This window comes from Artibeus jamaicensis, unplaced genomic scaffold (genome assembly GCF_021234435.1).
Source record: "Artibeus jamaicensis isolate MK-2021 breed Jamaican fruit bat unplaced genomic scaffold, CSHL_Jam_final contig_332, whole genome shotgun sequence".
Classification (NCBI taxonomy): Eukaryota; Metazoa; Chordata; class Mammalia; order Chiroptera; family Phyllostomidae; genus Artibeus; species Artibeus jamaicensis.
In genome coordinates, this window is record NW_026521788.1 from 2303879 (window position 1) to 2329018 (window position 25140).

Consider the following 25140-nt stretch of genomic DNA (forward strand, 5'->3'; position numbering starts at 1 on the left):
CTTTAAAGGAGACAAGAGAAAGAAACTTCTTTTAATCCAGCTGAAGCAACCTGTGTTTTCATTAGATCAGAGACCACAGAGTATGAACTCCTTCTTTGGGAGAAGGGAGTGCTATTCTCTGACATTCTAGGGGACCTACCAAAGCCCTGACTGAATAACAGAACATTCCGCCACTCCCAGAAATTTCCTGGGAGTGAATTCTGCTCGGGCTCTATCTTATCTCCACATCTATCTTATCTCATCTCTACGAATTTTTGCGTCTCTGTTGGAAAGCAAGAAGGCAGATGCCAGGTATTTATTCCTCGTTTCATTGGTCCTCCCTTGAATGAAGCACCGGGTGCAGCTGCTGCGACCCCGTAGGATTACCAAAGGGCTATTTTATGACCTAGATTCAAGCCACAAAGGTCCTCCAATTACAGGGAATTCTGAGGGGCCAGGGCCAGGGCCAGGGCCAGGAATGAGTCTGGAGGGAGAACACTCTTTTCATTAGTTCCATACTTATGCAGTGAGTCTGATGCCCTGAAATCAACCAATCACCACAAAGCCCTGAAAAGCGGAAGCTGACCTACAATGAAGCCATTCACGGGCAAAGCCTATTGACAAGAAAGGAGAGTGTTTAGGAAGAAAATAAATGTGGATTTTGAAGCAGACTCCCCCAAAGTAGCTGGGAGCTATTGCTGAGCCCTGCAAATAAATCAGGCTCTACCAAATACCTTTTTTTTTCATGGGCACAATAAGGTAACGCCTCCTTGCATTTATATGCAAGTATTTACCAAGTTTTTCACAGACATTACCTCATCTGAGCCTCATGGCCATCCTGTCGAGTTGGCAGGGCACACATGATCTTTCCCTTCTTTTAATATTGTGAGGAACTGAGGCTCAGAGCAAGTATCTTAGGGAAAGAGCTGTGCCCTGGACCCATATCTGACTATAAAGTGCTCTTTCCACTCACTGGCATTTCTTCAGATGTGGGCTTAGCATTATCTCTGTTGGAACCACCCAGAGTGCTGGAAAAAAATACAGATTTCTGGACCCCACTTTAATCTTTCATAAGTGACTCTTTGGGGTAGCACTTGGGAGACTATTTGTAGCTTGCAGATTGTCCCAGGTGATTCTGATAAGAATTACATTTAGTAACTACCATGCAACTCACCCAGACAAGACCCACGAGTGTTTTGCTTCATGGTTCTTGTGAGCTCTTGGATCTACCATTTCCTTAGTGCTGTACCAATTAGCCCTGTGTTCTGCTGGAGAGATCAGACCACCTACTGCCTTCCTCCCCTAACATCCTCCCTACAGTTCTGAGAGATGCCTGGAATGTCCACTCTATAAGCAGCTATTTGTGTTCGAGTGACATGCTGGTCACCTGCACAGATGTCATCTGAAGGAGCTGGTGAGATCCTCTGCTAACTACCAGCTTAGGACACCAGCTGTCCTGAGAAGGTGAATGAGGATCCTGGCATGAGAAGGGGAGAAGGAGGTAGACACTGCTTGGGAGGCCCCTGTTCTAGTCCTGCTTATATTAGATGGGTGGCCATGAAGAAGTTGGTCAACCTCTGTTGCCTTACTACCTACCCTCTTCTGAAATCCAAGGGGGTACAGCAGACCCAAGTCCTTATTTGTAATACAAATTTTATGCAGATGTAAAACAGGTAGAGGACTAATGGAATAGGATACCTGTAAGACCTGATGTGACAGCTTCCTGGAGTTCCTCAGGATTTGGCAAGTCAGAGAGTGTCAGCCTTCTGAAGTGATTTACCTTCTTGAGTCATCTTTCTTCCCCCACATCATGGTCGGTCCACTGAGATGGAAATGCAAATACAACAAAGCCCCAAGTCACTCATATTTTGAAAACAGATGTAACCTCTAAGAGTTGTTCCAACTGTATGGGAATCTCAGACTTGTGCTAAATTGTTTTCTAGCTGGGCAAAAAAGGAAATTTGAAAGACCGATTACAACTGTACCACACTGGAATGTAATTTGAAAATTCCTTTTTGGACTGAGGCAGCATACTGACACAGAGGTATCTTAAATAGGCTGTGGAGAGGGGAAAAAAAAGCAAGGTGTCAAGTGTGCTGCTATTTGTGGGTTTTCAAACAAAAGAAGAATAATAAGAGAAAGACGAAACCCAAATATACATCTGATTATGCACAGAATCTCTGGGGGAAAGCAGAAGAAACCGATGATGCTAATTAATGCTATAAGGGGAACAGAGTGGGAGGGGAGGGTTTAGGAGGGTTGCTTTCCCCCTCTAAACCCTTTTACACCTTTTGATGTTCACTATGTGCATTTTACATTTTTAAACTGCCCTTTGGTTTTCCCCATCACTCCCTTTGACATTCTGACCAGTAAATCCACTTCTGGGAATTGATCCAACAGTTACACTTACATGTTCAAAATATGACATGATCATGTTCACTGAAACGCTCTTTTGGTAATGACAAATATTTGAAGCATTGTCAGTGTCCATCAGTAGGAAACTGGTAACATAGATTGTGGCATATCCACAAAATGGAATGCCATGCAAGCTGAGTGTGCTTTCGATATGCTAATATGGAGAGATATGCTAATATGGAGAGATATGCTAATATGGGGAGATCCACAGTGTTGAATGAAAATAGAAAGATGCACCCTGGCTGGTGTAGCTCAGTGGATTGAGTGCGGCTGTGAACCAAAGGGTCGCTGGTTCGATTCCCAGTCAGGGCACATGCCTGGACTGCAGGACAGATCCCCAGTGGGGGCCACGTGGGAGGCAACCACACACTGATATTTTTCTCCCTCTCTTTCTAATAAAAAAAAAAAAAGAGAGAAAATAGGAAGATGCAGAGCATTGTGTACAATATGAATTTAAAAGGGGAGGTTAAATATACATATACATTCATATTTGCTTGTATGTGCATTAAAATCTTTGGCAGGGTACACTAGAAACAAATAATAGAATTTATTTAATGTGGGAGAATTGGGTGACTGGGGAACGTGGATAGAAGAAAGACTTTATCGAATAATGTTTTGTGTGCTAATATTATTGAGCCACGCCAATTTAATATCTAGTCAAAAATTAAATAATTAATATTTTAAAACAAACAATATATAAAAAATGTACTTTGGCTTCCCCCTCCTTTATATCAAACACTGCCCTTATGATTTTGCTTCAGGGCCAGAGCAACACCAAATAACACACCCTTTTAAAGAAGCCAGCCCTTGGGCCTCCCTTCATCCTTTCAAACAGCAACTTGCAGAAAATCCAAAGCAGCCTCTCTTCCCTCTGGCTTCCTAGTCTTTGGAACTCTTCTGTGCCAGCTTTTTATGACCCCTTCCCCCATCCCCACCACTCCAGCCCCATTCTCATCAATCTTCTGTGATGAGAATCAATCCTCTCTGAACACTGCTGTAGCCACCAGAGCTCTGATTTATAGCATGATTTCGTGCTTGGAATTATAAGAATGCAGAAGCATGCCCCTGAACATGGGTGAATCAATAGCTCCCCAGGCTTGGCAAACTCTGGTCTCTACGGTGAACCCTTAACTGGTCTCACTTTCCTCATACAATTGACATCTCAGGGTCTTTTAAGAAATAAATCATTGCTGCCCTGGCTGGGTAGCTCAGTTAGTGAGAGTGTTGTCCTGATATGCCAAAGTTGCAGGTCCGATCCCCAGTTAGGGCACAAGAATCAACAAATGAATGCATGAATGGACGGAACAACAAATTGATGTTTCTCTCTCTAAATAAAAATTTAAAAAAGAAATAAATCATTGTCTTTCACACTGAATTAGTCTTTTCACACTCAAGGCTATCTGAGCCTGCCTCCAACCCTTGCTAAAACCCCCACGTACCATGAGTATCCATTATATGCTTATCTTCAGTTACTTCCAAACTTGGCTCAAACCAGTTCTAAGAGCCTCTAGTGCCTGCCATCCCCCACTCTCCCCAAAGGCCAGTGATGGGTCTAAACAGGCTACTACTCAGGCCTGAATCAATGAACTCCAAGGGTATCACTGCTTTCACTCAATACAAATGTCCCTGGCGTCGGGCTGGATGCTGGAAAGACAATCATGAACAAGACTGATGTGATCCCTGTCTGCATGGAGCCAGCCACCCAATTGGGAAGTCAATTTAACAAGGGATCAAATGCTGAGAACTTTAATAAGACTCTCAATCCTGGCTGCACATTAGGATTTTCTGGGATCTTTTAAGAAATATTGATATGTATTCTAAGTCTACTCTTGACCAACTGAATCATAGTTTCTGGGGTTAGGCCCAAGCAGCAGTGTTTTCAAAATTCTCTAGGTGATTCTAATGACAGCCAACACTGAGAACACCTCTCTAACACAACAGATTTACAGGCAACCTCTTAATAATACAATAAAAAAATTCCTGTGTGATAGTTCTTAATGGAATCATAAAAATTTACTTTCTATAGATACAAGGTTGGGAACTACGGTATTGTTCTGAAAATCCATTTCATAGCACAAACGATTTAATCTTGAAAATAAAAGTCAAGAAGTCCAAACACATGCTTTACAAAATATCCAAGAGACAGGATGGACTAAGTTCTCGGTAAGAGTTGCGGAGAATCATGAATGCCTTTTCCAATGTTCTTGGTTGATAGGGTTTGGATTTCTTGGCTCTACTCCATTCCTTAGAGGTTCTAATGGAATTTAACTACATAAATAATGTTCTACTGCCCCAGTCATCCATTGCCTCTACACTAGGGGCCCAAGTATATGACAATAAGATGACGTGTCCTTTCAGTCAGTGGGTCTTACAGTGTAGAGTGTCATCCTTCTGCACCCTAGCTGGTGGGCAGCTCTGAATATTTCAGAAGGCAGCTACAGACCTATGAATAAAGCTTTTCCTCTAGACATTATTTGGGGAATAGGATTAATGCTTTTAATTTATTATGCATATTGAGCCTAATCAGACCAAATTAAAAAAAAAAACAACAACACATGGGACATAGTGTCAGAACAATGAAATGCACACAGCTTGCAAATAGTTAACCCCCCCACTTCTGCATCTGTAAAATGAGCATCATTACAGATGAAACCACATAGGTTTGTTAGGAAAATTAACGGTGATCATTTTGGTAGAGACTGATGTGTAACACCACACAGTAGATGATATTTGCTATTATTTATCTTAATATCTGAAAAGGAAGGCTGGGAAATGATGTTTCATCACTATAGATCATCACTTTATGAATTACAGATTTACAAATTGTCCACAAGGGTACCAATTTATACTCCTACCAGCAGTGTACAAGAGTGTTCATCGTCAGCACCTCTACAAGAGTATTATTCTTAAAAAAAAATTTTTTTTTTGCCAATGCGATAGATAAAATGGTGTCAACTTGTTTTGGCTTTTATTTATTTTATTAATTCTAAGATTGAGCTTTTTTCTTGTTATATCTCTCATCTGTTTTATATTTCTTTTTGTAGTTATGTATTTCATACATCATCAAACTTTAAAATTTTAATGTAATCATGTCTCAATCTTTCAATTTACAACTTCTTTTGCTTTCATGTTTCCTCACCTTGGGATCACATAAATATTCATTTTTATCTTCTAGCTCTATCTTTAAAAATATTTGGCTTTGTAATCCATTTGGAACTTATATTAGAATATGATATGAGGTACAGACTTCATTTTTCTCTGAATAGTTAATCACTCATATTAGTGTTGGTGTGGGTAGCTAGCTAATTATTAATAAAGTAAGGAAGCAAAGGGAATCAGATATTTAGAAGCCTGTGTGCTTCCCTAGGAAGGTACAGCTTCATACACTCCTCTGGGAACCACCAGCCTGTTCCCGTCCGATCACTGGGGGAAGGAACAGAAAAGAAGGAAGTAAGTACATGCCGAGTAGGAGGCAAAATGGCAACCACAGAGGCCTGTCAGTCAAGCCTGGGAAAGAAATAGATTTGTTAGGAGGCAGACCCATCGGATGCCTGGGAAAGCTTGGGAAGTTGATAGGTTATTTTGAAATACCAAGCCCAAGACACAATAACATAATCCCAGCTAATAAGGCCCTTCTCTCCCTCTCATTGGTTAAAACTCACCCCATTTTTTAAAAAGATTTTTCACATTTACTTTTTACCTAAGACTTATACCTAAGACTGAGGCAGCGTTAGGTATATATGGTACTTTGGGCAAAGGAAAAAAGGGGGGATGGAGTACTGAATTTTAGAAATGAGAGGGGGCGATTTACAGGTGGTCGAGGAAGAAGGGACACACACGGTAGGAAGATTCTTGCTGTGAAAACAAAGAAACTTTGGGACACAGGGTATCTAGCAAATACGTTTGGAATCTTCCTAAAATGCTTTGGGTGACTATGCCAAGGTTCCCTTTGGAAAGCAAGTTTTTCCATCTGAATCTCTTTATCAAAAAGGAGAAGTAAAAACTCCTCTTGAGTTCTTTAAACTTTGATTTCAGTTGGAAGCACCGTCATCCACACCATAGGAAGGAGCGTGCTGAGGACGGCTGCTCCCGACCCTGACCCCCCTCCCCCCCACCCCGCTCCCCCTTGCCCTAAGTTGAGGTACTTTATTCCATGTGATGGAACACAATGCGGTCATTAAAAATAACCTTTTCTAAAAAGAGATATTTAGGAAATGGGAAAATGCTTTGGATATAGTATTAAAAGAAAGGATTCAGGTTACACAACATGATCTGGCTTTGTTAAAACAAAACCAACAAATTACCTGTCTGTACGCATAGAAAATAGACTGTAAATAATTACATCAAAGACCTGCAACCAAGAATGCTCTATCCAGCAAAACTTTCATTTAGAATGGAAGGGCAGATAAAGTGCTTCTCAGATAAGATCAAATTCAAGGAGTTCATCATCACCAAGCCCTTATTATATGAAATGTTAAAGGGACTTATCTAAGAAAAAGAAGTTAAAGAAACATGAACAGTGAAAGGACAGCAAACTCACAGTTATTAACAACCACACCTAAAACAAAAGCAAACTAAAAGGACAGCTAGATCAGAAGTGGAAACATAGAAATGAAGATCTCAAGGAGGGTTAGCAACAGGGGAGTGGGAGGAGGAGAAGGGGGGAGAAGGTACAGAAAATAAGTAGCATAGACAGTAGATAGAAAATAGATGGGGGGGGGCAAGAATAGTATGGGAAATATAGAATCTAGAGAACTTGAAACACATGGTCATAAACTAAAGGGGGGTAATGGTGGGGGAGAGGGTGTGCAGGGTGGAGGGGAATGAAGGGGGGAAGAGAACAACTGTAATGGCATAATCAGTAAAAAAAATAAATTAAAAAAAAGAATTCTAGCACACACACAAAAAGATTTTAACAGTAAACTATTTCTATAATGGGTGATTTCTACTTTGTTGTACTTTTTAGCCTTTTCCAAATTTTCTACAATGAACGGGCTCTACTGCTAAAATTAGTAATTAGTATTATTATGTAAATGGATGTTTTAAGGCCCACCCCTAGCACTTGTCAGAGCCCTAGGAGTTAGTCCCACCCAGAGAAAAGATCATTTCTCTCTCCAGGGGGCATCACAGACAGTTACTACTTCAGTTCAATCCTTTGAATTGGGAGGCACTGCCATTAGAAGAAATTACATGCCAAATAACATCATCTGGAATCCCACGGCGACCCTTTGTGCCATCAGCTGGGAGAAGGGTGTGTGGTGTCTCCTCCTACTTGCCCTCTCCAAACCCCACTGGGAAGTGCCGGGAAGACAGAAAGATGATGTGCTGCATCAGGGAGGAATGCCAATACCAGCTTGTCTCTGACCCTCTGGTCCTATCAGGAATGCTTGGGGTGTTAATTTTACCATCTTTCACAGCTCATAAATCTACATGGGGGCAAAGCTGAGCTGCCAGACACCATCAAGCAAACGCCTTTAGGGCTGGCAGTTTGAGTAAAGCATCTGGGATCATGCATCAGTAAAGTCCAATAAAGGGCTTTGTGTGTGGGGGACTGGGAAGCGGCTTCTCACATTTGGATACAATAGAACAAAACAGTGGGAGACGTGAATGTCTGGTTATCTGGACTGGTGGTCTCTGCTAAGCCCGGCCCGCCCACTGAGCCGTGGATCCTCATTCATTCACAATTCTTCGCATGCAGATGAATCTATCTTGCTCTCAAACAATTGCCTGCATAGACTCCTGTAAGATTAGTTTATTTAATCCCTGTCTGTAAATACAAATTGACTATATTCACTTCCACAATCTGCTAGCCTTTCTACATTAAAATCTTTTAACCTTCAGCCAGGTCATTTGTGCCTGGATTCATTCTTCCTTTACTAATTCAGTGGTCAGAACAGAAATATTTTCCTTTCTGGGACAGAACACTCCCCCTGAAATGTTCCTACTATTTCCTCTTGACAAATATGTTATGGTTGAAACTGTCAACAGAAATCAGTTTCAACCTCTGGATTACAGCTTCCTACAGAACCCCTCTGATCCTCCATGGGTCAGTTTTAAATTCAGCTGTTTAGAGCTTCTAAGTTAAAACATCCTTTCTGGCATCTGTTTCAAGAGGAAAGGCGCTGAGGTAGGCACAGTTTAACTTTCTCCTCAGTCCAAGTCTTTTCTGAGGTGGTTGGAGCTATTTCCCACCATCAGAGACATAAAGCCTATCTGACCAAATCTGCAGGCTGGCTGAGGTCGGGGAGGAGAGCTGGGTCCGGGAGAGACATACAGTTGTTACTACCCACGATCTGAGACTGCAAGTACCAGAAAAGTAACCTACTTGTGGCGGATCTCTGTGTGGGACAGGCATCAACGACATTTCCACAGATCCTGGAGGAAAAATGTTCTCCTCAGGCCTGATGGACTGTTCCCAAGAGCACGGCAGACGAGGAGGGTTGAGGAACATAGGGGAGAGGGAATCAGGAATTACCCAGCCTTGGCTTTGGCCAAGTGTAAATAACTCTTGAGCTCCAGTTCCCTTATCTGAAGAGAATCCACAGGAGATTATCTGGCTAATGGTGTAGGAATTTAATACACAGTAGATGAGATTATTGATATAACTGATAGTAAATTGCATAACTGTGATTATTGATACAACTACTAGTGGGGAATTTAAAAACTATGATTGGGAAGGGACTTCCGCCAAGATGGAGGCATAGATGGAGACACCGTGCTTCCTCACACAACCAAGTTTAGAGACAACTAAATAATAGCAACAGAAAACATAGCCAGAACACAGAAAATTGAACTTTTCGGAAGTCTGAAAACAACAAATTCTTAAGCCTGACCGGTAAGAGGGGCGAAACCAGCAGCTGGCAGAGCGGGCTTGCACGGGAAAACTCGGTCAGCCGGACTCAGGCGCGCGGAATCCAGGCGCAGGGTTGGACCTGGTGGGCAACTCAGCGAGTGACTGTGGGGAAACAGTGAGGGAGGGGGGCTGCGGGTTGACTGTGGTCACGCATTCGTGTGTGGATAGACAAGCGAGGGAGTGGGCCATTGGACCAGAGCCAGCAGCCCCAGCGGCAAGCTGCAGTGGAGGGCACCGCCATTTCCCCGCTCTAACCCCGCCTCCACATACAGCGTCATAATCCAGCGACCTAAGTGGTCCAGCCCTGGTAAACAACCTAAGGCTCTGCTTGTCACCCAGCTGCGGGAAACAGCAGAGGGGGCCGCCATTTCCCCGCTCTGACCCCGCCCCCACATACAGCGTCACAACCCAGCCACCTGGGAGTCCAAGGCTCTGCTCCTCAGACTTAACGGGCGCAAACAGACCAAAAATGGCTCAAGAAGATCTCAAAGCCCCAGAGCCTATAAATCTAAGCGATGAAGAAATAGCAAAACTCTCAGACGCACAGTTCAAAACACTGGTGATCAGGATCCTCACAGAACTGGTTGATTATAGCCACAAATTAGAGAAACATATGAAGGTGAAACTAACTGAAATGAATGGAATTGCACAGGAAACCAATAGCGATGAAAAGGAAACTGGGACTCAAATCAATGGAGTGGACCAGAAGAAAGCAAATAATGGCCAAACAGAAAAGAGTCAAGAAGCAAGAATTCAAAAAAAATGAGGAGAGTCTTAGGAACCTCCAGGACATCTTTAAACGCTCCAACATCTGAATTATAGGGGTACCAGAAGGGGGAAAGGAACAGCCACCAGTGGAAAACTTATTTGAACAAATAATAAAGGAGAATTTCCCCAATCTGGCAAAGGAAATAGACTTCCAGGAAATCCAGGAAGCTCAGAGAGTACCAAAGAAGTTGGACTCAAGGAGGAACACACCAAGGCATACCATCATTATATTAGCCAAGATTAAAATGAAGGAGAGGATCCTAGAAGCAGCAAGAGCTAAGGGGTCAGTCACCTACAAAGGAGTCCCCATCAGACTGTCAGCTGATTTCTCAAAAGAGACCTTACAGGCAAGAAGGGGCTGGAAAGAGGTATTCCAAGTCATGAAATCCAAAGACCTACAACCAAGAATGCTCTATCCAGCAAAACTTTCATTTAGAATGGAAGGACAGATAAAGTGCTTCTCAGATAAGATCAAATTCAAGGAGTTCATCATCACCAAGCCCTTATTATATGAAATGTTAAAGGGACTTATCTAAGAAAAAGAAGTTAAAAAAACATGAACAGTGAAAGGACAACAAACTCACAGTTATTAACGACCACACCTAAAACAAAAGCAAACTAAAAGGACAGCTAGATCAGGAGTGGAAACATAGAAATGAAGATCTCAAGGAGGGTTAGCAACAGGGGAGTGGGAGGAGGAGAAGGGGGGAGAAGGTACAGAAAATAAGTAGCATAGACAGTAGATAGAAAATAGATGGGGGGCAAGAATAGTATGGGAAATATAGAATCTAAAGAACTTGAAACACATGGTCATAAACTAAAGGGGGGGTAATGGTGGGGACGAGCGGGTAGGGTGGAGGGGAATGAAGGGGGGAATAGAACAACTATAACAGCATAATCAATAAAAAATAAATAAAAAAAACAACAACTATGATTGGTATTGTTCTTGCTAGGAGCAAAGTGGATGCATGATAACTGATTATTGATATTGTTATTCCTGGTAGTGGATTTGATAAATAACTATGTTGTTATTAGCACTATTGATAATGCCAGTATTAACTACTGCTGTCTCCATGTAATGGTGAGTACACTTTAAGGGAACTGAGTGAAGATCATACAAGCCCATTCAGTCCCTTAACACATGTTCACTGAGCACTAGCTACGTGCCCGGCACTGCTCCAGACTGTGCTGCATCAGTGGAATCCATCCTTGCGAAGTTTACCTTTGTAGTGGGGCAAGATAGACAATAAATGTAATAAATAAGCAAATTATGCTGAGTATAGAACTTGTTTATTTTTATAGGGACAAAATAGGGGGAGAGTAAGGAGAATTGGGAATGAGTTAGGGGAGAAAGGGAAGGGTGAAATAAAGGTTTCCGAAAGGTAGTTCTGGAAGGCCTCCCCAACAAGGCGGACATTTAAACAGGAAGGAAGTTGGGGAGTGTGTCCCGGGGAATGCTCAGGGAAGAGCAGCCCAGGCAGCAGAACTAGCACCTGCAAAGGTGGGAGGTTGGGGGAGCGTGCCTGCATGTTCAGGAGAGGGGTGGAGTGGCCAGAAGCCAGTGGGAAATCAGTGTCAGGGGCGCAGAGGCAGGTCACGTGGTAGGTCAAACTGGGCATTCTACGGACTTCAGCTTTCAGTCCAAGTGACACGGGGAGTCCCTGCGGAGCTGTGAGGAAAAGGCACAACAGTTGATTCATGCAACAGGACCACTCTGGCTCCCTGATCCCACTGAAAGGCAGTGGGATCAGGGAGAGGGGGACAAGGTGAAAACAGAAGACCAAGTGGTTTGCTGTGGGCTGGGAGGGACAGTACATGACTCCAAGGCTTCTGCCTTGAACAACTGGAAGAATAAAGAGGCCATAATAGGAGGAGGAAGATTGAGATAAAGCAGGTTTGAGGAAACTTAATTCAGTTTTGCTCACACTCTTGCAGACTTACAGCTCAATAAAACCCTCGGGTATCCTAACTGAAATCTCATCTTTAAATAAGTTACATTTTTAAGTGAGTATACATAGTACAAAGTTCTAAATATAACGAATACAGAATGGAAAGTGAGCTTTCATTCCATCCCTATCTTCTGCCACTCAGGTCATCTCCTCTTCAAGTTACTTACCATTCACTTGCACTTGCCCCAGAGGCAGCTTATGGACACATAAGCGTGCTATTTATATTAATTTTTGTACATTGGTAACTTACACAGTTGTGAACGTTGCCTTTTTCTTTTTTTCCATTCAGTAATCTACCTTGATCAGTACATTTAGGCCTGTTTTTTTTCTTTTGATGACTCCAGACTTTCTGGCATATGAATGCACTATAATTTATTTAACCATTCCCTTACTGATGAATATGTGCTGTTCATAACTTTTTTTTCAGATAACACTGTGATGTATTTCCTTTTCATGGGGCCTTTTACTCACAGTGTACATCAAGATTTGGACAAATATTGCTCGGCTTTCCTTCTAGAGGTTGTTTCTCAACAATGTGAGAGAGGTGTTTTCCACCAGGGCTGATAGGTAGCTTGCTGGAACACACCAGTGGGACCATGCTGGTTGTTAATGATCAGCACACACCTGTACCCACCACCTCTCACAACAGAGCAACTGAGTCTTCTTAACGAGACTGGCATCTGGGGGTTCAATATTTTGAATATTACTCCTTGACCTTTACTAATGGAGAAGCGGAAAACGGTTATCAACATATAGTTAAATTGCATTTCTCTTCTTTAAATGCCATTTTTCCTCTTTATGTATTGTTCATTTTGTTATTCTGCTTCTCACTTTTTGAGTGTTTTTATATGTAAAAGTATCAATTCCTTGTCTGTTACATGTACTCACAATTTGCCATTTAGCTTTTTATTTTATTTGCAGACAGAATTTTTGTAAGTTGGTTGTATCAGTCTTTTCATTCACAGCTTCTGGGTTTTGCATTATAATTAGAAGGGTCATTAGTAATACCATTCTTCTATTTCTTGTAATTTGGTAGTTTCATTTATTATTTCATATTTGCCTCATCTGAAATATTTTGATGTAGAGAATAATTACTGGGTCCAACTTTATTTTTCCCAGATGGCTCTTGAGTTGTTCCAAGACCATTATCTTCCCTACAAATTCATAGTAAACTGCCTTTATAATACACTGTGGATTTGACGCCATTTCTGGATTCCGTCTTTTTTTTTTTTTTCCAAAGATTTTATTTTTTAGAGCAAGGGAAATGGAGGAAGAGAGGGAAACATCAACTTGTGAGAAAAACATTGATCTGTTGCCTCTCACACACCTGCCAACTGGGGACCTGGCCCACAACCTATCCATGTTCTCTGACTGGGAACTGAACCAGTGATCTTTGGGCTTGCAGGCCAGCACTTAAAACCCTGGGGCCACACCAGCTGGGGCTAGATTCTATCTTCTATTTCATGGATTAGTTTATATGCTGGTTAACTGTTGTCAGAGGAAATTAGTCTGTTCTGCGGGACCACAAGGAAAGTATTCCAAGGACCCACACATGGGAGACTGGTGTGTGTCATGGTTTATCTGTGTGGAAATAGAAGCTACCTCTGGGTTTCCAATGTCCCATTTCCCTCTGTCTTGAGGTGGAAAAAGTCTATGTCCTCCACAAGGCCAAAGCAAGCCAGTGTCCACTGTTCCTGCTTCATATTAAAGCTTTGTCCTTTGGAGCCTGTAGATGGCTGCTACATCCAGCCAGCTCGTTCGCCCGGGGAGCTCTAAGCTTTTCCTGACTGCTTTGGGTGGTGGCGTCCACATGGCTGCTAAGGCCACGTGGCTACGATGAGAGAACGCATGGCAGCCTGGCCCAAGCACGTTTCGGGTGTGGGCGAGAGAGCACTTAGTCCTTTTGGTGCCCACGCCATCTGCTGTGGGCCTGGTGGCTGCTAGATGCACATGGTTGCATGCTCCTGGGCGAGACTGCACAAACGAATGGCTGAGTATATCACTAGGTGGGCAACAGAGAGCGAGCTCAGTCATTTTGGAGCCCACGCCATCTGCTGCAAGCCTGGGTAGCTGCCAGACTCACATGGTCACATGCTCCTGGATAAGAGCACTTCTTTGTTCTGCTGGGACTGTACCAGCTTGGGCTTGGGATGGACCAGGTGCCTTTTCAATTTGGCCAATGAACTTCCCAAACTTTCATGGGTTTTGGATGGATTTACAGCCCCTAGTTCAGCTGGCAGGCCTCTTTGGCCCAGCACCTCCCCCATGTCCCTCAGCAATCCAGTACTGGAAAGGGAAAGGGAGGAGTGTTAATCACCTTGGCTGAGCAGTGGTGTAATCCAGTGGGAAGCTGCAGCTTTTTGGCAGAGGAAGCAGGCTTATCTTCCCCATTTTATTAAGCTCTATGTCTAGCTCCCTTTGCTAGCTAAATACTGACAGTAATATTACTGTTTTAATAGTTTTCAAATATTTTTGTGATATGGCTAGCAGCCCTTCAGTACTCCTTCCCCTGATATTTTTCAATAAGAATCTTTGTACACTTTCCATAGTAGTTTCAGAATCAGTCTATCGTTTCCCACCCCTATGCTCAAAAGGGTTGGTATGTTATTAAGTTAAAGTAAATTTATATGAAATTATTATAATACTGAATCTTTTTGTTCAATAGTATATGATATCCTATTTGTGACAGTCTTATTTCTGTCTCTAAGTAACATTAAATACTTTTTATGGTTTATTCTTATGTATTAAATGTATCTGATATTATAAATGGGGTCTTTTCATGATGTGTTACAACTGCTTTTCATGTGTAAATAGGAAGTCCATTATTTTCTTTTTTTTAACCCACAGGGATATAGTAATATTAATTACAATAACCAGTTATTGCCCAATACTGTACTTACTGGCACACACAGAAGACCATTTCGTTCTCTCAACAACCTGTAAGTACTGTAAAGCTTATCAACATCATGGGATTTGTTCAAGACCACATATTTTGTGAAGGATAGGGTAAAATTCAAATCCAGATCCATTTGACCTTATAGCCTACTTAATCACTACTTATTTATTGACTCAATAAAAATTTTCTAAGAAATTATTGTGTGCTGGGAGGTGTTAAGTGATGGGTTTAGTGTTAAACAGATTTCTTAGACCTTTCAAATTACCTGTGAGGGACCAATTAAAAAATATATATACTTGTTGCAGACCAATATTTTTGTTAAAGAAATTAAAAACACTGCAGCAATACCTAACTGCTCTAAGTTTCCTCTTGTTTTTTTCTCTCTCCCTGGGCTGGCAGTGAGTTTTGCACACCAACCCTGCCTTCAAAGCTGTATTTGTGCAGGTCATGTCAGAAGCTCTGTATATGTTTGTGTGACAAGAATGACAAGTACGGGTGGAAAATGAACTGGACTAGGCATTGGCTTGTATGTGGAGAGCAAGAGCCTTCTCAGAAGGTGTAAGTAAGTATTTTAGGTCACAGTCTGCCTCAGCTGGCAAGCAGGAAAAGGGAGATGGGTGGTAAAAATTCAGGAGATAGTGAAAAGGCCGCATTATAGTCTCACTTTAAGAATATGACAGTTCTCCTGAAGAATGGGCACCACAACTTGCTCCTCTTGTCATTCTAGTCCTCTAACAGGACAGAACAGTAGGTAAAAAGCAAGCCAGGAATACTAATCACAAAATCTTAAGGGAATTTATTTGCATGTTTTCTTTCTCCATCTCCCTGCAAACAACTGGGTCACATCACAAACTAGGAATGCATGCTTAGGAGCAGGCAAACACTTTAATATTATCCTACCTGAAGCAGGAAGATAAAGCTACTGGAAAATATTTCAGAGCCATGGTTTATGGGTTACATGCACCATTATTCTCTTACTATGGAGAGCAGAGAATTGATCACACACATGGACACTTGGCATACTGAAATTTAAAATACATTTACTACACTTTAAGAGTAACAAATACCACTAACTTTAAGATTTGAAAACTTAAATTTTTATATAATATATAGGAAACAAAAATATATCCCCCTTTATAAGTTAAGAGGATAGATTTCTCAGGAATGCACTTTAAGGTTTGCCAAAAAGTTTGTTGGATGGACTAAATAAATATCTAAAAGTGCCTCATAGCTACCTTCCATCTTAAAGCAAATGAGCAGATGTGGCAACTACATTTAATACTTCAACCTTGAAACTGCATTCTTTATCACCATTAGACTCAGAAATACAATGTTTTCCTGCAATTGTGGTTTATTGTAATCTTATCCATTTTCTCACAGTCCATTCAACACATTTATACTACTCCAGTAATGACCTGGAAAAACAAGTGAACATTTTTATTAAGAATTAAATGAGGGTATGGAATGTGATACAGTACAAGAAAGACACTCAAGATGGATATAATAGTACTACTCACACAAAAAGTTAAATCTCATTTCAAAAAAATTCACAAAAGAAAAAGTAATTTCATTATTATAAAGTAAGATATTTCATGCAAAAACTCCAAAAAAATACCCTAACCCCTCCAACCCCCTTCCACCTCCCAACAAACAAAAAGCTAACTGAAAGTATCACCATGCTAACATATTAACCACAATATAATCATTCATAGAAAAACATCACACTAATTAAGCAATGGATTAGATGAAACAACACAGGATACAATACTGTAAACTCATAGACCACGATAATTTTACATGATAAGCAATTCGATTCACTCATAGGGTGAAGATTATGGAGTAAATGTTGAGAGACAAGGTATGTAAATATAAACTCCATTAACTCATCTCATTATCTTCTAATTATAAAATCTGGAAGCTTCCAGAACCTGAAAAATGATATAAAATTTGGCATAGTCCATTTGAGTTCCAAGAAATGACTTTAGGATCACGTTTGCAATTATTAGAGAACTGTATAAAATCACTTAAAGGTCAGGAATTGACCTCTTAAATAATAATCACAATTTACATGATAGAAACTCCAGATGTGCATTTACTCTGATTAATTCTTACTTAAAACAAGGAACATGATTTTCTAGCACTTTATATACAAGTCGCCTTAAAGGGCCAGTTAGAGACTGAATAAAATGTTACACAAAGGTAAACTGGTATAGAGTGAATGGGAAAGTCCTCATTCACAAAGACTGAAGGGGTAAAAATCCTGCCTTGACTTATGAAGAAGCTAGAGTCAACAAACAGATTGACAAGCTGTTACTCACACCTCTGTACCAAGATGCTTTAGCATTTTTCATGGAAAAAACATTTTGCCTTAGAAAACAGGAATGGCATTTTATGGGATAGCATTCTCTCCACAACTGCCAAACAAGTCTGATCACCATGCGGTGCCCACAGTGTATTTCCTACTGGGTGTAACGTTATGAGGCAACCCAGAGCAGAAAGCACCCTTCTCACTGCCCCTGCCCATCAGGAGCCTAGGAGAGAACTGGGACACCTCCATTTCATGTTCTGGTGGGGCTAACCTCTGGTGTGCAGACTGGCCGCAAGTGTAACAGTAAGGCCAAGGAAAAAGAACAGGAACAAAATTCTTAGGACAAAAACCCCATGCACTCCCATTTGCTATTCTTTTCCATTTACATCTAAGGTGATTAGAACATACTAGAAAATTATTCAAGATTACCATTCCTACCTCTGAAATTTAACTTTCTATTTATATTCCATGAAAAGAACATCATAATAGTTCAGTGGCAGGACTTGAACCTGTCTAAAAAATAAAAGCGCTTGCTCCAATTTTCATAAAATGACATGAGCAATTTTTCCAATGTGAAACCCAGAGTTCGATGTCAGTAAAGATGTATCTATAATAATCAGGACTATTACAGTTAGAGCTCTTTGGAATGTATCTTATACATACAAAAAGCAGCACAAATTAAATCCGAAGAGAATTCACAAAACAAGCTCTTAAATGGGAAAGATTTCTAGTGAGTGATAAATGCTTTCATCAGCAAATTAAATGTGATAAATAAATGTCTCCCAGTGGACAGTCTCTGCTGACAACTCAACCGAGCCTCCGAATTCCAACGCAGAGATCACTCAGTCACGATGATGCAGGATGAAGAACAACAGATGAGCGGTGCTTACGGAAAAAAACCTGTAAACCGCTGCAGTTCTAAAACATTTATATTACAAAGCAATGTAAATAAATATTGGGCTAGTACAAAAGCTCTTATTTACAGTTTTACAAATGAAATCGTATTCAGTGTAAATGCTGTGTTTAAAGAACACAGTACTGTATTAGTAAAATGAGTTCTGTTGAGGGGGTTACAGTTTCTGTTAGAATCATTGCATAACGTATAAAAGATTCAAGTTAACTGTTTATAATTCAGTACAGACAAACCCAGTTTCAACCTGGAATGGCATCTGTTAAAGTGCTGAAAAACAGGAAGTATTTAGAAAACACTGTACATTATTAAAGCTTTATCAAGTCAGAATGTTAAACTTCTTTCACATTTTTTATCCTTTTGCCACAGGCTTGTGAACAAGATGATTTTTCTCAGCAAAGGAGTAAAAATTAAGAGGCCACCAGCTGTTTAGATGACTTCAGGTTCAGTGGAGTTAGTTTCCTAAAATAATCATCCATCAACCATACCTTCGGGCCTCACAATCTGGTAAGTAATTAAATATTCAGGATAAGCCTAGAAGAGAAAGATTAATTCAAATATTGGTAAACAAATTTTTGAAAGGAGGCTTCCCATAAGCATTGCTATGCTTCGAAAAGAGGTTCTAACTCAGTGTGCTATGGATCAGAATAATGCAAGAGCGTTTTCTCAAGACATCCTGACCTTGATCCCAATCCCCGAGATTCTGAACTGGCCCATCTGGAATGAGTACTAAGTGTGTGTTTATCTGTTTTTAGTAACTTTGGTGATGTGGATACATATCCCCAAATGAGAACACAATCTAGTGATGCTTTTGATTGGATCCGCGTCACTAAGAGCAAGAGGGAATGACACATCTCTTTGCTACACACAGGCTGACTACTGAACACAGGATTCTGATCAACTGTATTTTAGAAAAGCTAGAAAAAGAAAAGATCCAGTAAATCTGGCAAAATCTAAATACGGTCTGTAGATTATTTCCCTCATTGGTAACAGGTATTTTCCTCATTGTGATAATTTTAAGGGAATCTCCTTGATTTTAGGAAATATAGTTGAAGTACATATTTAAAGGCAAAGAAACATGCCTGTGCTCCTAAGGGTGAAGGAACTGTGCTCTCAAACAGTTAAAAAAAAGTGCATACACACACAATCAGGAGAGGGAAATTGATAAAAGAGAGAGAATATTAAAACGTTAACATTTGGAAAATCTGGGCAAAGGGCATAAGGAAATTCTCTTTATTATTTCTGCAACTTTCCTGTAAGTCTGAAATTATTTAAAACAAAAAGAAATGCATTTCTTAAGGCAACATACCTTTTTAGTAATTTAAGATTACTAAGAGGTTAAAGCATGACTCTAAAGCATTTTTGAAGATGAACAACAACAACAAAACCCAGAATTACCTGTTCTCCTCTGTAAATAACATATTCAGCTAATGCTAGGCCATTTACACTGGGGCGTCCAGTGACTGAATGATGCCCTGGAGGAGAATGTGCCATTTTCATTGCACTGAACTGCAAGAACGATTTTCCCAAGGTTACGCGGCAAAAGAGCAGCTGCCTATAATGTGGGGGGCGGGAAAAAAAAAGATCTCCCTAAAGACAAGGTAGCATATGACAATTTTGTTTGTGTGCATTGTATAAGCTTTTTAAAGCATTTACACATAAATCTTTATGATTGATCATTTCACCCTTAAAATAACTTTATAACAATTTCTACCACTATTCTCATTAATGAAAAAATTTGTCATTTTAATTAACTGTAAAACCTGAAAATGTAATAACCTTATAGATATGCAGACTCAGCCATCCTGTTTGTATCCCAGCAAAAGCACAAATCATAGCCCAAGTGGGAAGGAGGAAATTTAAGGGGATTCCACGAAGTGGCTTGCAAAGAGGACATTTTTCCAACTAAGTCCAGTGGATTCCACCTACAAAATATATTTGAAATCCATTCTCTTTTCTTAAATTTTCACCTGGACTATAACAATGGCCTCTGAACTAGTTAGTCTTCCTTCTCCTGCTCTAGTTCATGTCTCAATTATTTTCCATCCAAGCAACCACTGATTTAGGAAAGAAACAACAAAAAACAAAAAACATGAATTAGACTACATAAATTTCCTTTTACAGGCTGCTCACTATACTTAGAATAATATCTGAGTTCCTTACAATAGTTCCAAATTCTTCAATTTTATCTCGCATTCTTCATGCCCCAGACACATTTTCTTTCTTCACACAGGTCAAACCTCTGCACCCCAAGGCCATCATACATACCACACTGTTTCCTCTACCATGTAGAATGGCACCTACTCTACTACTCTCCAACTGACTAACTCTCATTTTGCAGGTTTCAGCTGAAATGCTGCTTCCTCAGCTAGGCTTTCCCGTACCTAAAGTTGAAGCAGGTTACTCTCCCATCCCCCTCGGGCATAGGATTGGCCTTCCTTAGTTCCACTGAATTGGCTCTCCCACCCTCCCTTCAGTTATTTGTTTTATCTCTTCTCTTTAGAGAAGAGAAAAGGAGATTTTGGTGAACGAGTTGATGATTCTATTCTCCAAACAGATGCTTTCTGTATTTTTAATTCTAAATATGCCTGTTGGAAACATTCCTAGCATTATTAAAAGATTTTCTCTTACAGTCACAATCAGTGCCACGAAAATCCAGAATACAGAAGTCTTAAGTTTCCGAACAACCAAATGTTCTACTCCAAAGACAGTTTAGAAGAGGTACAAGAATACTGCTTACTATGAATATCTAGAACTACTTAGCCTCCAGATAATATGACGTGTAAAAACAGCAGCGTTCAACTTATAGACTCTCAAGAAATCATAAGCCTCCTAACCAGTCTAATTTATGATCTAAATAGAAGTGGGTGGAAGGTCACCCAGGAGGGCTGACTTCAGGCATCTATACAAATCTACATTTAGAGGGAAAACAACAACAACAAAGCATGTTTCTCTCCAGGACTATAGTTCCTCACCTTGGGAACCTTTCAATATCAGCTGGGTAGCCTTTAAAAATCCAAATGCCCAGACTGTACCCCAGAGACCAACTAAAGCAGAATGCCTGAGGGTGGGACACAGACAGTTTTTAAAGCTTCCTGGGTGATTCCAAATATGCTGCCGAGAGTGAGAACTACTACTCTAGAGTTTTTTCTAGATCATTGATCAGAAGCATCAGTAACACCTGAGAACTTGGTAAAAATTCAAGTTCTAGGGCTCCACCCCAGATCTATTAAATCGGCAACTCAGAAGGTAGGGGCTTAGGAATCTGCATTTCAACTAGCCATCTAGGTCAATTCTGAGGCTTGCTAATGTTTGATAAACTACTGCTCTAGATCTTTATAAGCAGTACCCTAACTGTAGGATAATCGCAATAATTAATCTTTTTCGATTTTTCAGGTAGCAAAAGACAATTTACTTATCTATGAGGAGTTTATCAATTAGAGCCAAGTTAATGTGTCATTCTTGTGCTGGGGCCATGTTAATTTCCTCTGTATCATTCCAATTTTAGTATACGTGTTGCTGAAGCAAGCACACAAAGTAGTTATTTGATAACGATGTACTTTCTAAAGGATTGATGTGTTTTATTATAACTTTTCAACTAGTAAAATCATGAATTGAGGATTACAATCAAATCAAAATGGAAGAGAGACTCCCTTATGCACTGCCATGAAATAATTAGGCTTTGCAAGTAATACCGATTTAGCATGTGAATACTAGAATTTTTTAAAGAGCCCATGGTCCTACAGTATTTGTCAAGAGCCAAAATGAAATATCTTTCATGCCCAATGAGATGTCCTACTCCATGGTCTTTAAAGCACCAAATGTACTAATGATTAAATGAGTTAAACAGATCACGTGCTTAGAACTGTGCTTGGCCCATAAAGGCCATTAGATAAATACTAGCTATTATAACTGGTGAAATGGCCAAAAGTAACTCCTGGATTCCTAAAATTGTTGAAGATAATGCCTTGACCCCCCAAATTTTGAAATATGAAACCAGCTCTTATCTGATTCTTATCAAAATAAATGAGAACAAGTGACCTCCTACCTGTGGCAAATGTAACAAGATCTGTCTTTGTGAACTGGACACCCAGTACCTCCTCCAATTCCATATACATACTGATTGCTTTTGGAAGAGTTTTCAGCAAAATAGATCCCAGCTCCGAACATGCCACCTATGTAGGCGTGCCTTTCATCGAAGCCTTTATGGATAATTGCATTCACAAAGGGAGACCCTAAAATACATACAGATAAATAATGACTTAAAATTACCTTAGAAGAATAACAAAAACTAAAGCCTCTTACAAGTTAAATTCTTAAACATATATACACAACCACTACAATGCAGCAAAATCAGAAAACAAGCATAATGAGTTAACTGTCAGCTGGCTCACTACTTTCGAATATTGCATTTTTCGGACCACAGACGTGCCTAGGTTTTAGAGGAGGAAAATAGAAAAAAAATTTTGAAGCAAAAAATATGGTAAAATGTTTAATAACATAAATAACATAATATTTCACCAATGTAAATGTAAACAGAACTCAACAGCAGCATTAACAACCATTATTCATCCCAAATTTGGGGAGGAAGAAAAAAAAGAAGGGAGGGTAGGGAGTGCGTCTTAATAGTCTGAAAAATAAAGTGACTATTTTAGAGGAGTTGACAGTCAATGTTCTGAAAAGCTGGTGGTGGTTCAGCTGCTAAAACAAAGACATATACAGATTTAATTAGAATCATAAACAGATCACATGAAATATCAATGCTAGAGCTATCAAATTCCAGACCCTATATCCATGCAAATCAGAGTGAAGAATCTTATAATTCACCTCATACAGCAAGGCTGAAATTAATGAGGTCTTACAATAACACCCATGTCTATGTACTTTTTTTTTAGATATCAAAAGTGGCCAAAGTTGTCTTTTCATGTTAATTCTCTTTACACCTCGTCTCTCCTATCATTCTAATGCTTTTATCACCTGCTTTAACAGATTCCATCTGCAAATGTGGTGTGCCTTCATTCCCAGAATACTGACTTCTTTCTCCTTCTTCCTTGCGTGTGTGCAAAGAAGGTGAGCTTAGCAAAGGGGAGGAGGTACTCAGCATGGGAACCAGGTCAGGGAGTGGGTCAAGGTGGGAGGTGGGAAAAGCTAATATAATGTAACCAACTAATTCATCAACATCAGTGTCCCTGTTTATAAAGGGAGAGGAGAATACAACGAATTCTACTTTACGGAAATATTGAAGAATAAAATTACTTATTTCAAATTAGAAAAATCAAAACCACTAAAATAGAAAAACCCTTTTTTATAATCATAAGTCAATACATAAATATTTTGCTGTATGCCAAGAGAGTATTGTAATTTTTAGTGTTTTGGAATGAGAAATACCATTTTGATATTACATACCATTTCAGACCACAAAAGCCATTCTTCCAAGGATTGTGAAATTTAAATGCTATGTTTTATAGAACTTTACAGGTCTCTAAAAATTTTCTGCAGTCAAGGCCAAATGAAGGCACGGATTTGAGCTACACTGGGTAATGTGCTTTAAGACTTGACAAATACTATGTTAATATCTATATTCGTACTTACTATAGACTTGCAAACCCCAGAAACATAAGAAATGTCACCAATGGTAAGTAATGGTGCTCTCAATTCAGTGAAGGTTCTCAGAAAACATCAAAGTCCAATGCCCACAGCTCTTGACAATAAAGTTAAATGTAGTTTTGACAGAGTCAATACAAGAATAGAATGCATACACTCTTCTGAGATGATTTTCAGATCTTATTTTAACTTTAACTCAACTAGTTAAAAATAAAACAATTTCTCAGAGTGATCATAATAAGCAAAATCTATTAAATAAAGAAAAAAAGAAAATATGAATAGTCAACATTCTCATAGCTCCATTTTTTTCTATTATGGTAATTCTATTTATGAACTACCCATTGTAAAATATACAAATTCAAAAGAGGTTGAAAATACAAATATAAATGTAAAATTACAGAAATAATGTTTACTTTCTAAAAATGACACGAGGCCCCTGACGGATGTGGCTCTCAGATAGTCTCCACTGTCCTGCAAAACTAAGGGTGGCCAGTTTAATCCCCAGTCAGGACACATGCCTGGGTTGCAGGTTCGGTCCCTAGTCAGTGTGCGTGAGGCGACTGATTGATGTTTCTCTCTCACATCAATGTTTTGCTCCCTCTCTGTCTCCCTCCCTTCCCCTCTCTAAAAGTAAATAAATAAAATCTTAAAAAATAAATAAAATGACACTACGATTCTACAGATTATTATTTCATACCCAATAAGTTTTTTTTTTATTTTTAATTTTGATTTTGAAAGGGAGAGAAACACCAATGTGAGAGAGAAACACTGACTGGCTGGCTGCCTTTGGTATGTGCGCTGACTGGGTACCAAACCTGCAACTCAGGCATGTGTTCTGACCAGGCATGTGACCTTCTGGTTTGTAGGATGATGCCCAATCAACTGAGCCACAGTGGCTGGGGCCTTACCTGACAAAAACTATTCTAACGTGGAGAATGGCAGTAGGGTTGGGAGAAAAAAATCTTACCATGAAATAGCATTCTTTCATTTGCATGGTTGTGGTTTTCTTCAGAAACTTCTTTTCTCCTGTGAGTATATCTTTCCCACAGTTTCTTGTTACAAACTTTCTGAATCTATAATAAAGAAACCAGAAAAATCACATTTTTAGTTCATAATAATTACTTACCTTCTCATTTATCTTAACCAAAAATGGGCCACATAGCCAGGAAGGGGCAATACTTTTCTCTAAAATGTAAACTATATGTTATTTTAATAAGTCAACTAAAAACACTTGGTCCTGACCACGAAGATGGAAATATAGGTATATTTTGGAAACTGAAAACATCGAAGGGAAAAAAAGCTACATATGGCCATATGTAAAAGTCAATAATACCACTGATTAAAATACTTCCATTCTCATTGATTTAAAATTATTATTAAGTACCTCCAAATCGGTTATGTTGGGGTCTGTATATAAGTATTAAAAAGAGACTATTATTATATTTTCTCCTCCTGATT

At 39.8% G+C, this 25140-nt stretch overlaps 1 protein-coding gene and 1 non-coding gene across 4 annotated transcripts in view; both read right to left on the reverse strand.

Annotated features, from left to right (window-relative positions):
• Nucleotides 1-15967: 15967 nt before the first annotated feature.
• The window catches only part of TNKS2 (tankyrase 2), a 53834-nt gene continuing 44661 nt past the window's right edge, over nt 15968-25140 (reverse strand). The window contains exons 23-26 of one of the 3 annotated variants that reach the window (XM_053663821.1): nt 24650-24755; nt 22127-22313; nt 19477-19633; nt 15968-18612 (exon numbers count right to left, since the gene is read on the reverse strand). In XM_053663821.1, the coding sequence (XP_053519796.1) occupies nt 18550-18612; nt 19477-19633; nt 22127-22313; nt 24650-24755 (513 nt within the window). In that variant the 3' untranslated portion in view covers nt 15968-18549. The remainder of the gene's footprint in view (nt 18613-19476; nt 19634-22126; nt 22314-24649; nt 24756-25140) is intronic. The other 2 variants (XM_037156714.2, XM_037156715.2) reach the window with 2 other exon arrangements.
• Nucleotides 21503-21610, reverse strand: LOC119057787 (U6 spliceosomal RNA). Its single transcript, XR_005084139.1, has one exon. It is a non-coding gene; the product is annotated as a U6 spliceosomal RNA (small nuclear RNA).